At 37.7% G+C, this 14534-nt stretch overlaps 2 protein-coding genes across 2 annotated transcripts; one reads left to right on the top strand and one right to left on the bottom strand.

Moving 5' to 3' along the window:
- Positions 1-546: 546 nt before the first annotated feature.
- clic2 (chloride intracellular channel 2) lies at positions 547-9481 on the top strand. Its single transcript, XM_012861825.3, has 6 exons — positions 547-884; positions 3734-3843; positions 4329-4454; positions 4570-4670; positions 6790-6971; positions 8588-9481. The coding sequence occupies exons 1-6, from the start codon at positions 831-833 to the stop codon at positions 8744-8746; spliced, it is 732 nt and encodes a 243-aa protein (XP_012717279.1). The 5' UTR covers positions 547-830; the 3' UTR covers positions 8747-9481.
- On the bottom strand, positions 9330-12333 carry urp1 (urotensin-related peptide 1). The gene is made up of 5 exons (XM_036127425.1): positions 12173-12333; positions 11873-12001; positions 11722-11762; positions 11173-11278; positions 9330-9417 (listed from the first exon to the last, which is right to left on the bottom strand). Exons 1-5 carry the CDS (start codon positions 12273-12275, stop codon positions 9386-9388), a joined length of 411 nt encoding a protein of 136 aa, XP_035983318.1. The 5' UTR covers positions 12276-12333; the 3' UTR covers positions 9330-9385.
- Between the last annotated feature and the right edge of the window lie 2201 nt (positions 12334-14534).

Here is a 14534-nt window from a genome sequence, read left to right as displayed (position 1 = left end):
TGTTTTGCCTGAGGGCTTGCTGTGTCCGTGCATCTTTCCTAAAAGCAAAATCCATAGTTGCTGATTTGACAACTGTACACTGAAACTGCAGTCTCAAGGGACAAAGCTGAGAGTCCCAATGAGAACAATGAACAGCCCAAAACAGAAGTGTGATCTCAATGAACAATGTGAAAATGCTGTGGCAAGAATAAACAGCTGTCTCAAAATATGTCCAGTTTTAGTTCCTAAATCAGATGAGTGAAAGTAACTATGGGAGAAAGACCAGGTTTTATTTACTTCCCTGTATCCAAAGCAGATGGGATTTCTTTATTGATTATTAATCATCTGTATTCCAGTGTTACCTAGCTCCCAGTTTGTTCTTCCATAGCAATAAGGGTGTTGCCATCTGAGCAATATGAATTGTCTTTTTTTTTTTGTGCCTTGAGTCACTCTTCCTTATCAGTTCCTGTGTATCACAGTAAGCAAAGGGAACTATTTTAAGCCTTTCTCCTCATATAGTTTGAGTATATAAGAGAGTTGGACTGTGCTGTTCTCCGCCCATTTTTCTGCGATCCTCCCTCCACCGGGGTTGCTTCATGAAGCCAAGTGCGATACCCTAGAAGGAGCAATCAAACACAAGCAGGCGTGAGGCGACACCGCTTCTCCTGACATCCACCATTACTTGACCGACCTCTTCGAGAACACTTTCATCCGCTTCTTCTCTGTTTCTTTTAGAGGGATTTTTTAGCACCTTTTTATCAAAGGAAATCTTTGACAGCAAAGTTTTTGTTTGATTTTTCTTTTCCAAAAAACAACGTCTTGTGAAGCTTTTTTTTTTTTTTCATTTAAACATGGCACTTCGACAAAACTCAGAAAGGGAGCCCAACATTGAGTTGTTCATTAAGGTCAGTATTGTCTTTCTTTCTTTTTTTCTTCTAACAGCTGTACATAGTGAGAGAACATAGCATTGAAGTGCAATGAAGACAAAAAACAGAACCAATCAGAGGACAAGTCTCCTTCTCACTGGCTCTGTTTTCAGACACCATGTGAGGTACATGTTGGGGTGTTTGTATCCCTCCACTGTGGGTCAGAGCATGCTGTTATCAGTGAATTAAGGCGACAGACTGAGCTCACGTTATCACTGCACGCCCAGAAGAAGAGAAGAGCGTGGAGAGAGCCTGTGTGTCCTCAGGCCTGAATCCATGGGCACACCCACTTTAGACCAGCACACATTCACAGACAACCAGCAAGCATTTAGAATATTTTGTCACACAGTGATAGCTGACACACAGCATGTTCAAAGGTACTTTATTAAAGGTACATAGATGTTTTTTCTTGTTTTTATACTGCTTAATTGTTATTATGCTGCTTGATCTTTACGATGTACTTTAGTGCTCTAAACGGCGCGTTTAAAAGAATGAATAACAATAATAATAATAATTATTATTATTAAATGTTAAATACATGACAAAAAAATGTTAGCTATCTTAATAAATAGATTTGAATTCTCATTAATTTTCCAAAGACTAAACAAAGCTAAGTTTTAACCATCTCTCGGATGGGATGCCATTTTCTGGTGGTGAAAGGTCCGGCATCCCCTGTAATGCCCTGGCACTCTTGAAGTTGTGAGTTTGGAAGTGATGGACATTTATCCATAGAAGGGGTGAGCGGAGGACCAGGATGGAGGTTTTTCGTAGTGAGGAAAGAGTAAACGGATTTGGCCTCGTTTAGTGAACAGGCTTAGGTTACCTAGTCTAAGGTAAAATTAAAATAATGTGCACATAGGAACCTAAAACAGTCTTTACTTATTTAGTTGAACCCTAAATTGTATACAAATGCTAAAACTATGGTCTTGAGTGACAAATGCTGAGTTGTGAATTATTCATACTGATCATTGATAAATGTTTGCATTGATTTTGTACAGCCCATTAATCGAAACTGCTTTCATTGTGCTGTGCCATTGGAGCACATCAACAGGGGGGCTGTTAAGGATTATGCAATCACAGAGGCTGGAGCTGCAGAAAGCAGTTAACAGGGAAACAGATGTGGCATGCATAAACAAATGGACAGTTATCTCAGGGCAGAACAATGAGGTGTATGCCAAAGACAACACAGGAAGAATTCCTTCAAAACTATTATGCAACAAGTGGAGTTCGCTTAAGGGGAAAAGAGCCGGAGCCCATTGGACCAGGGGTCACCAACATGGTGCCCGCAGTCACCAAATAGCCCCCACAAAAAAGCACAATCCACCAGTGAGCTGCATCTGAAACTTCGTTTTATTCCCTTACCCCTCCTGTTTATTCACACTTGCATTCATCTATAGATTTAGGAATGACTATCTATAACAAAGGATGAAAAATATGTTTATTTTACACAAAGTTAAGGTGAACAGTACTGGTAGCCCTTGGTATGACACAACAAGTGAAGTAGCTCTGGGTGTTTGACTTCCAACAAGGTCCGGTAACTTTAACACAAGCCAGGCAGGGGTAGTTCTTAAATGAATGGTGCCCTGGCCAATCCCCTTCTTTTGCCACCTCACAAATAACTGGTGAAGCACAGTCTGTAAATGAAAAAGAAAAACTACATTTATTATAAACTTATTAAAAGCATTGAAAATTAAAAACTATTTATGCATCTGAAGTGTGACCAGTCTAAATCTGGGACATTTTAAACCAGAGAGGGTTTAAAATGTTCAGGAGTCCAGGTGCCTATAAAACAAAGAAATTACCTTTTAATTTAACACTGAATCATTAACCTGACTCCGCCAGATGGATTTGCTCTGCATATCCATCTGGAAACCTTCCGTTGAAGTAATTTTGGGAAGGGGCGAAAATACTGGTTGGCTGATTGGCCTATGTTGGTGATAGACGGGCCAAATAAACCAATCAGATCAACGAAGCATATGACGTACTAACAGTGACGATGAAAACCCAACCACAAGCTCTTGCCGAAACCAGTCGGGAGAAGAGCAAAAACATCTTTTCCTCTGAGAAAAGTCTCCAGAGCAGCGTTTTGCTCTTCTTTCAGTGAAGAAATACTCTGTAATTCTGATAAAACTTGCTCGATAGCCGCGCTAACGCTAGTTTCATCGGCTGAAGCCGCCATGTTCTTTAGACTGAACTGTCGCGCTTCTCGTTGTGTCACACCAACCCGCCTCAAAGCCAACGCTGATTGGACGTTTGTTTGGTGAACTGCTCCAAATTTTCTTTAACGGAAAGTAGCCAGACTGATCTGCGAGTGAAACCTTGAAAGCTCGCGAGATCAGGATGGTCTCACGAGGCTACTGAATCATGAGGTTTGATTTAAATAACAAATTCAGTATCATTAGTTACTCATGGCCCGCAGCCACATGCATTTATTTATTTATTGCTTTGAGGAGCTCCCTCTGGTGTGTAACACTGGACACATAGCCATATTACTTGTACCAGAGAACACCACCGGACCCATGTACTTTGTTGATTCAAATCAATAAACAGATATAAAACTGCATCTTATCTGAGTCCCAGCAAAAATAGTGGCTTTGATCACAGGTGGCTAAAATTGGACTGGAGATGTATGTGCCCGCATGTCCGCTGCAACACAATGCCTGCATTTCCTTTCCAAGCAGAAAATGGCCTTTAAATGTCCCAGGCACTGGGTCTGCTGCCAGAACATTAGAATCAGCAGGAAAGCTTGGTGAGAAATAATTGACTGGATAAGACACAGCATTACTGTTGAGTAATAATCAACTAATTATTTGTGTTTTCTCTTACAGGCTGGGCATGATGGTGAAAACATTGGGAACTGTCCTTTCTGCCAGAGACTTTTCATGGTGCTGTGGCTGAAAGGAGTCAAGTTTACAGTGACCACTGTTGATATGAGGAAGTAAGCCCCCCTCCTTCTGCTCTTTAAAAAAAACACGTTTCCTGAGCATCTGGCTATGGGGACTTTCACACAGAAGAAACACTACGTAGATGTTTTATAGTAATCCAAACCATTTCACAGCAGTAAGACAGAGCGCTGCTCACTCTCCCAGTGGAGCCAAAAATGTACAAAGACCTCTCTGTGGCTTTCAAGCAAACACCTTCTTTAATTGAGAACTTATTGTGTGTATTTCTCAGGTTCAAAACCAACGAGTAAATAAGGCCAGGAAACTATGTAAGGATGTAGATAATGAGTGATTCATTACACACACAGGCAGGCCTTTCAGGCGGACGACCACTCCTAGAGTTGTGTAAAAGCAACAGCATGTTAGTGTTATTAATCCAGAGTGACACGTTGGAGTTTTACGGCCCTCAAGAGCCAACTCAGGCTTAGCTTTGGCACGCTTGATAACAGAAATAAAATCCATCTTTCTATGTCTTCTCTAGGAAGCCAGCTGAGCTCAAAGACCTGGCCCCGGGTACAAACCCCCCTTTCCTTCTCTACAACGGCACCCTTAAAACAGACTTCATCAAAATTGAGGAGTTCCTTGAACAAACACTGGCCCCTCCAAGGTGGTAATGGTTTTAATCATCACTCAAATACCAAGTGACGTGGGAGTTTGATAATGTTGCTCACTCACTGAACAAAGTAAACATGAATGTTTCTAATCTCTCTTCTCCATTAAAGGTATCCCCATCTCAGCCCGGTGAACAAGGAGTCCTTTGACGTGGGTTCTGACATTTTCGCAAAGTTCTCAGCTTTCATCAAGAACAGCCCAAACAATGCCAGTAAGTTTGTTTGTGATTAATTTGTCTGCTAGACTCAAATACGGTGGAGCTCAAGGCTCTGTCATCACCCTTGTTGTTTCTGTTGTACATGCTTCTTTTTTTTTTTTTTTGGCAGATGTAAAATCACTTTAAAGGGATTTCTTATGAAGGCTGAGGGTGATTTTAAATTATACGTCTCTCAAGCTTCTTGAGGTTTCAAAGATCCCTGCTTTGTTTACGTAAAGGTTCAAAATGTTACGTGGCCGAACATTTTCCTAAGCTCATTGAAGAAAAAGCTGAGATCCCTTTGTGTGCCTGTTGTATCTCTAGATGAAATTACACCTCAAGCAAAGGAGAGAATTGGTCCTCTAACCTCCTTTGCTAAATCGTCTCCCAAGAACCTTGGGGTATACTATTACTCAGGTTTTACATTTACACGTCCAAGTCCAGTCTCTGGTTCGTTCGTGTTTAGCATCACTCAAGATATATTGTAAAGCTGAGCTACAATCAGAAGAGGAACCTGTTGCCCTGTGTTCATTTTATGAGGACTTGTAACCTAAACAAAGCACGTCGCAACATTTCTAGTGCAGCCACACTGGCTTCCCTCCTGCTCCAGGGAACATAAGATAAAGTATATAGAGCAGGGGTGCCCAAGTGCAGAGCTTAAGAGCTCCTATTCTGCAACTATCAGATGCATCCCTTCTCCAACATGCCTAAATCAAACGAGTGGCTCGTCACCAGAACACTGCAGAGCTGACAGACAATGAAGAACAATTTCAGGTCGATTCAGGTGTGTTGGAGAAAAGATGCATCTAAAAGTTACAGGGTAGTAGCTTGTGAGGGTGGACTTTGGTACCTCTGATCTAATTAGTATTTACATGCTCCCCCAGCTCAGATAATAACAAACAGGATGAGTCACTATGCAGACGACGCACAGCTCTACATTACAATGTCACCAGGTGACTATGAACTCATTCAAGGGTTGTGTGGATGCAGAGAACAAATCAATGCCTGGATGTGGCAATATTTTCATTGGTTGAATAAAAACAAACCCGGAGAATGTTTTTTTTTTTTTTGGACCAAAGGAAGAGCAACCAAGAGTTAGCACACAGTTTCTGTTGTTTACAGCTAGAAACCACCGATCAGGCCTGAAACAAAGTCGTCCCTCTGTCACCTAAAGATTATTTCCAGGATTACAGGACTAATGTCTCAGCAGGAAAACTAACTTTGGTCGAATCAATTACTGCAACAGTGTTTTCACAGGTCTGCCAAAAGATTCAATCAGACAATTGCAGCTGATCCAGAACGCTGCTGTCAGCGTCCTCACTAAGACTAAGAAAGTAGAGCACATCACACCAATTCTAAACTCCTTACACTGGCTCCCTGTATCTCAGAGAATAGACTTTAAAATACCCCTGTTAGTCTATGAATAACTTAATGTCTTAGCGGCAAAATACATTAAAGACCTGTTTTAGTTGAATCGACTGTTCAGGTCCTCTGATTCAAATCTAATACGCATTTCTGAATCAGATCCAAACATTAGGAGCTGCATCCAGTTTTTATGTTTCATTAATCTGGAACAAACTCCCAAAAAATTGCAAACAGGCTGAAACACTGAACCCAATTGTCCAAAGCTGCCTTTGACCTTTCTATCCAAACCATTAACTGAAATATTAATAATTTCAGTGTGTAGTCCAACTTTGCTTTACATTGCCACGGCAGTGGACATTTTTTTTTTTATCTGTTTTCTTTTCCAATGTTTTTATCATGTAAGGCACTTTGAATTGTCTTGTCTCTGAAATGTACTGTAGAATTAGTTGCAAAAATAGTCCCCGGACTCTGGAAATTGCTCCCTCCAATCTTGAGATGACTGGACTTAGTGTTTTATTTTAAATCAGCTAAATTTAAACTTCTTTAAAATTACTTTTAATTAATTGTTGATTGTTTTCACATATTTTTAATGTTTGTTTTTTTTTTTTGTTTTGTTTTTTTGTAAAGCATTTGAATTCATGTCTTGAACTTTGCTTTATAAATATATGTCTTTCTTTCTCTACATACAAGCTTACTCACCCAAAAAAGAAGTAAGATTAAATGAAAGATAATTACAGTGCAAAATTTCTGTTTGTTGCTTATCTTACAGCACAGGAAAAGATTCTCCTGCGGGAGTTTCGGCGTTTGGATGAATACTTAAACAGCCCACTCCCTGAAGAAATCGATCACAACTCTGCAGAAAACATCACTGAGTCCGAGAGGAAGTTTCTGGATGGTGATCGTCTCACCTTGGCGGACTGCAACCTGTTGCCCAAGCTGCACGTCATCAGGGTGAGGCGTGTGAGCTTATTTATTCAGGATGGAGAAATTATGACTTACTTAAGACTCCGGGGGGATACAAATAGTAGTAGTAAAAGCATCAACGTAGACTGCAGTTCTCAAAGGCCTGCTATTGGCTGAACTAGGAATATTTAAATATTAAAGTTTTATACCATCATGTTCCAAAGGAAAAAAAATCTTTGTAGCTTTAAACTCATCAGAAATTTTTTTATGCAAAACAGTTTATCATTTAATAAAAGAGATGTTTAAAAATAAATAAAATAGCTTTTACTGGCTTAATGTTGATTTTAGACATTAAAATAAATGTAGTTATTGTTGTATTAGGCGAAGTAAAATCCTCTAAAGAATCCAGATTCGCCCCAAGGCACAAGCAAAACAAGATGCTGTTTACAGTACTGTGGCCAGCAGGGGGCCCCTAAGATCACTTGATTTTACACACCAAATGAAAATATCAAAAAATCATATTTATTGTCCAGTTTATAAAGAACTAACCTAATTTTACCTTTGCTGAAAAGTTTTCTGAATAATGGATTCAAAATATATCTCATAAAAAGAAACATATTTACATTTTTTTAAGGTTTGAAAAGGGAAAAGTAACCATTGTGCAAACTAATAATGCCATAGTTTATTAGCTATTTAAAGATGTAAACGACACACAGAAAACAATCCAGAATTAGGAAAAGAAAAAGCGACAAATATAACAATAAAGACATGCAAAAAGCAGAAAAATAATTATAAAAATAGGAAACTATATGGCTTTAGCATGAATGATTTAGTTTACATATCCAAAAAGAAGTACAATGTAGTTTAATATCTCATTTAATCCCATTGTGTCATTGGGTATTACTATCATTATAGAATATTATTTATAAAATCTGATTTACCATGAATTAACAACCACGCGACTGAAACGTTCACTGAATTTATTGCTACTATGTGATTTCTATTGCTTTTGTCTGTAAAGTGGATACCTTTCATGCTCAAAATACCTGCTTCCACACAAGTCTGGAGAAATGATTTTAAATTTTTCCATGCTTGCAAGAAAGCACCGCTAGTCAGACAATGCTTATCCTTCATATTTAATAGCATTTTATCCAAAGTGCCATTTATCAAAATAAGTAATTGGAACTGACTGATGAAGTCCCTTGCATACCGTAGATTGAAGGAATTTGATATTAACATGAGATATTAATAATGCAGAGATCTTAAAAGTGAAAGAGCCCATACAATTTTGGGTCGACTCCGGTCATGCACATTGAGAATAAGTTATTTTACAGCTTAAAAACACCTAATGTTCCCAAGAGCGGGGTAGGAGCCCCACTCTAGGTCTCAAAACACCAAGTGCAAGTTTTTAAACAGCAATTGTTCAATGGGTAAAAACATCTGGATGGTTTTTAATTCTGTGTGATTATTACCTTATAAATAACGTATATGTCAGTTATATTCAGGGCTGAATCTCTGCGCCTGTTATTTTGTTCATCTAACGTTGAAATGTTTGATAGCTATTGCTTTCACACAAGTAATCACTTTCCTCCTTTATCCATAAGTGTTTTGGTAAAACCAGAGATGCTCCACGAAGAAGTGCTAACTCCTGACTTCCCTTTCAGGTCGCTGCCAAGAAGTACTGCGATTTTGAAATCCCAGCCGAGTTCAAAGGTGTCTGGAGGTACCTTCAAAACGCCTACGAACGGGAGGAGTTCAAACAAACGTGTCCGGCCGACATCGAGATAGAGAAGGCCTACTTGGGCGTTGCCAAGAGGAAATAAAAATTCACATCTAATAACGTTACGTTGGCCTGTTCTCACCAGATGTAACCTGGATGGTAATCTGTGGAGGCTGCTGTTGTCCCTAGAATGAGCTCTCCTGATGAACCAGATACATTCAGAGCCCCTCAGCTGATTGCACTGCTTTCACAAGTTTATCTTTAGTTACTCACTGATGGAAAATGGCCCAGAGTGCAATTAATCGTTGGTTGATATTTCGTAGAGTTATTGTTTATAGTGTAAATATAAAAACTTTTAATGCTTTTTAAGAATAAATCAAAGGAAAGATATATACATGTATATGACAGTTAATTTTTGTGCAAAAATATGTAACACACTCCTCCGATCTGAATAACTCTAACAAACACACTATTAAATAAATGTACTTGTTTCCCTTCGGTGTGGCTCAGCAAGCAAGTAAATCCAGATCAATACCCTTGGACGCCGTTTCACATGTTCTAGTTTATTTTCAGTCACAGGAGAAAAAAAAAAACTGAGAGAAATTTTACAGATTTAAAAATATATCCTCTTTTTTCATATAGGGTACAGACAACATGTGCATGTCGTTTGATGGTAAAGAAAAGAATAATGATGAAGAGTGGAATAGATTTCCCAGAGCCGGGGAAACCCGCCTGCTGGGCTCTAGTTGGTCACACAGTATTTCCAGAAACACGCTGCAAATGCAAAAAAACAAATCAGGTTAAACACAGGAAGAAGAGAAAACTATAAACCTGTTGGGGGAAAAAAAAACAGTTGAAGTTCTTCGGCAGAGCTTCCTTAATTTTTATTTACGTAAAGATATCCTCCACTTTATGGCTAGAGAAAAAAAAGTATTAAAAACTAAACAGTGAATAATTTTACTATTTTTTTGGATAGATTAGTTTGTTTCTGTTTAAATTGTGATAAACATCTTCATAATTTTTGTGCATGTCTTGAAAAACATCCAGCTCAACAGAAACGGCTCAAATTCTGAGAATAAAACAAATTTCTTACATTTCATTATTAATAAATTAAAAGAATTGTTTGAATCTTTTTTAAATATTATCTTCCGGTTTCTGTGCCCTATTAACAACAAGAGTAGTCTGTGATTATACAAGTCGCTATTTATAGTTCTTAAGTGCCATTTCAGTGGCATTTTGCAGCTTTATGTGTCAGCACACTTAGCAAATCTGAGCAAACGTTTAATATATGATGGATTTGGTTGTTAACTAAAGTTTATGGGTTGAGAACAAAGCAAAATGGTGCTAAAAGGTTTAAATGTTTGAACAATAAAATGTATAAAATAAAGCTGATGTGTGTAAATCTACTTATTTTTATTTACATTGACTGAGACCGATATTTGATTAAAAACACACAGACTATGACAACCTGAGAAGACAATGACGCTATAACCTGACCTGCCTTTGCAGAAAAGGTTAAAAAAAAGCAAATGCTGAGTAATTCCTAGGTTTAATGTCCCAGTAATGCTGCTTGATATGTTTGGTTCTCTTTTGCTTATTAAAAAATGAGGTTGACGTTTTGTTTTATTGTCTTGTTTGTTTGTTGCAATTGAGTTACACATAATTTCTCACATTTTTGTTGCTTTACATTTATGGCAGCCACTGTAAAAATGTCTGTAAATCTTTCAAATAAATTAATATTTTAATTTCACAAGTGTAAAATCTCTCACTGAAGCATCCTAGATTTACTTTAAGTACTTTCATTCAGCGGAGGGAAAATAAGATGCTTAGAAACAGCCTTTTACAAAAATCCCATGAGTAAATTTGTTGCCATCCCTTTCAAAGGAGACTTTTTAATTTATGCCTGATATTCATGCCTATCTGTTTTACTGGGGAATACATATAACGTGACACAGAACCCCATTTCTCTTGGCTACTTTTTTACCTTGGGAAAGACTAGAGAACATGCTGTTCAAGTAAAGCAGACATGTTTTAATCTTCATTAACCAGGAAATGGCAACAATGTAACAGTTTAGGTAATACTTTCAATAACCACTGTCAGAGCAATAATAAAAAGGTTCAAAATCATGCAAACTGTGACAAGCAATCCTGCAGGACCCTGCCACCAGGAGCAGTAAAGAGGAAAAAATCTACAAAACGTATTGTTGTGGAACAGCAGCAAATCTCTCAGCTCGAGATTTTGCTGCTGCAAAAAATGTTAATTTATTCTAAGCCTTTTACTTATCTCTTGACAATAAATGTGGTGGGTGCTGTACGGCAGCTTGAAGTTTCTTTTATTTCAAGAGATATTCCTGTCCAAGGTGATAATTTTTGTTCTGTTTCTCTCTTTTATTTCAAATACAAATCCTCCGACTCCCTCGTTAGATGGACAACTGGAGTCAAACGTCCTTTTTACTGAATAAAATGATAATGTAATTTTGTCTCAAAGGAAGGGAAGTGTGCCATATTTACAGAATCGTATCCTCTCACCTCTTTTGTTTGTTTTTGGCAGACTCTGCTCTGACCTGACAAAGCCCTGAGAGCGCAGCTGGTCGGCGGCAGCCAGCTTCAGTACAACTTCCTTCAGGTCCTCTACCTGGAGAAAAAAAAAAAAAAAAAAAACAGCACAAATAAATGAGATGAAGAATTAAGAGTTTAACTAAATCAATCTGAAGAGATGAAGTCTCCCAGTCTTTTTTTTATAGTCAGTTTATTCTAAGCCGTTCCTCCCAAAGCAAGAAAACATTCGTGAAAGTTTTGGCCAGAACATTTCTGCTTGTCATCTTTAAATCTGCATTGACATTTTTTACAGTCATCCTGATCCTTGAGTCAAAAAAATATATTTTTCCTTAAATTCTGGAGTTTTCCTAAGAAACTTCTAATAAAATAAAATAAAAAATGCCATTTTGGTGCCTTAGTGTTGTCTTTTTTATTTCATTTTATAAATGTTTTTTGTTTTACTTTGTGATTTTTGCAACTAATTGATTTAACTGCTGCATAAAAAGTCATTACTTACTAGAGCACATATACTAGTCTTACCATATTTGCAAAATTTTCTCGTGGTGGTGAATCCTTTGCCCCTAAACGGAAAAAAAGGTAATTGAGTTAATTTCATACTATTGATTTCAACACCTTATTAGCCTCATTTGCCTTTTTGCTTTAAATGTTTGTATATTAATGCTGGTGTCACCTTTATTCCAGGAGTCTCTCCCTCCATTCTGATGCATCATTCGAGGATAAAGGTTATTCGCCGCTCTCTGCTCCTCCTCAGCTGTGTTGGCTCCATCTTCCACCTCTGACACCAACTTCTGAATGAAATCTGTTGAAATAAATCAAACTTTTTTGTTTATTTTGCCGTTTCATTGCAGGAATTTGGTTATTGTAGTTTAAGGAAAACAGTAAACTACTCTCTTTTTTTAAATCAAAACCTTACTGTAGTCGATTTAAAAGTATCTTTTTTGTTTTTTCAGGAATAAACTTTGAATCTTACCCGCTTGCGGCTCCATGTTGGGTTCTGGATAGAGGGGCAGAGCATGTGTCCATGTTGCAGAACAAATCACCGCTAAAAGGCAACACAGAGCGACAGAAAGCATGGTGTCTCTACCTTCAGGTGGCCGGACCCGGACTGTTTTCAACTCCACCAAGAAGTTCACTTATATCTCGTCCGTGGCCATCCATCACAGGCCGATCAATACATTATCATCACACCCAGTCTTCTTCTTTAATGGTTCTGACACGAAGGATCGGGCGTCAGCGACACAATTTAGGGCACCTTGTCAATTCAGCTGAGGCCTATCTGTGCTTGTACAGAGGAGCCAAACAAATGTTTGCTCTCCAGCACCAATCAGAGCCGCTCTGATGGTTCGTGTTTGGGCTCTTGGTCATTGCTCATGTCTGTGGCCGGAGCATCTGGAAATGTGTCACTGCAGGTTTCTACATCATTCTGCGACAAATGAGTACCATTTCTGAAGCCCTGAGCATTCAGCGATACATTATAACATGATCATGACAGGCCTACATTTTGCAACAAAACAAGCAAATTGTGTGGTGTGAAGTGCAAATAAACCATGAAAAGGACAAAAACATCGAGAAAGGATGTTAATTGATGAAACTGCAGATCATCTCAACACAGAATGTTGAGTTACATGGCCTTGCAAAAGTATTCACACACCTTGACCTCTACCACCTTTATTTAGATTTTATGTCATATACCAACACAGAATAGTGCATAATTGTAGAGTAGGTGGGAAACGATATATGGTTTTCAAAATTATTTGCAACTAAATAACTTTATTCTAAGTTCACATATCACATTTGTTTCAGATTTGATTCTTAAAACTGTGGTTTGTGGTTGTAATGTGACAAATGTGAAAATGTTAAAGTGGTATGAATACTTTTTGAAGCACTTTAAGGTAACACCGTGTATTATTATTTTAAACTTCATTCTACAGTAAAAGAAACTCAGAATGACCCGCTGACAAGCAATGAAGCATCTTTCAGATCTATCAAACACAAACGTGTGCTTCTTTAAACCAAAGAAAGTGCAATGCAAAGAAGAACAGCAACAAAACTTGCTAAACCGTCACAAAATTAATACTTATAGTGTTCTTGCTTTCAACATGAAGGATATGCATTCTGGTGAAGATAGGAACGCACATCATGACAATTTTTTATTTATTTTTTTACAAGATTAGTGACACAGATAGTGAAGATTAGGGGGAAGGAAGCAATTTAAAAAATATGCTCTTCACAAACTGAAACGGACACATTTTTTCCGTAGTTTATAACAACAAAACAGCAGGTTTACTCCAGAAGATACTGTTTTGAAGTCCATTTCATGCATGAGAAAATGAAAAAAGAAAACAGGTTCTCTGAAGTGTAAGGGGTTGATTGTGAAAAATATATTTTTTTACACAGCTGGACAGGATTGACTCAGAAGCTTGGGACTTTGATGGACTCTTATTGCATGTTAAACAGAAATATATAGTTGTGTATCGTCAACATATATGGCAAATAATGTTAAAGTACACTACCAGTCAAAAGTTTGGACTCACTTTTGTCATTCAGTGGCTTTTCTATATTTTTATGACCTTCTCCAACTGTCTTGAAGGAGTTCCCAGATGTCGTATCATTAATAAAAACAAACCATTGAATGAGAAGGTAAGTAGTGTATTCCAAAATCTGACCTATGTGGGTACTGCAGATGTTGAATAAAAGTGGCACAATGATGGAGCCTTTCAAATCAATTCAATTCAATTTTATTTATATAGCGCCAAATCATGAAACATGTCATCTCAAGGCACTTTACAAAGTCAAGTTCAATCATATTATACAGCCTTGAGGAGCCTCACCTGTGATCTTTGTTCACTCAGATTACTAAGTGATAAATGACACAAAATAGTCATGGTCTGCCTAATAAAATATAAATTAGTTTAGCACTGCACCAGATATCCTACCCACATTTCAAGTCCATCAATCAAGATATAATAGTCAGCTGCAGCAATGGAATCCATGCATTTTACTAATTATTTAACATTAACTGGTTGCTCTTGAAAAATGAGATATTGTGTCCACCAGATACCTGAGAGATGTATCTGTATAAATAAACGGGTAGCAATAAAAGTAAAGCCAACGTGTTTGCTTGTATCCATCCAATAATGACTCACAAGTTTAATTTGTCACAAAGCATAATATTGCATACCAAATCCATGTGTAAAGTGAAAGTAAAGATCCACGCAAATAATTGATAACTTAACTTAGAGAGAAAATAACCATATACTGTTTCTTCAGCTGCAAAAGTAAAGTGTCTAAATTAACCCAAAAAGTTTAAACATCCTGGGAGATTGTAAGGA

The sequence above is a fragment of the Fundulus heteroclitus genome, chromosome 23 (assembly GCF_011125445.2).
Source record: "Fundulus heteroclitus isolate FHET01 chromosome 23, MU-UCD_Fhet_4.1, whole genome shotgun sequence".
Lineage (NCBI taxonomy): Eukaryota > Metazoa > Chordata > Actinopteri > Cyprinodontiformes > Fundulidae > Fundulus > Fundulus heteroclitus.
Note: the sequence above shows the minus strand (reverse complement) of the source record. Positions and strands in the feature narration are given on the sequence as shown.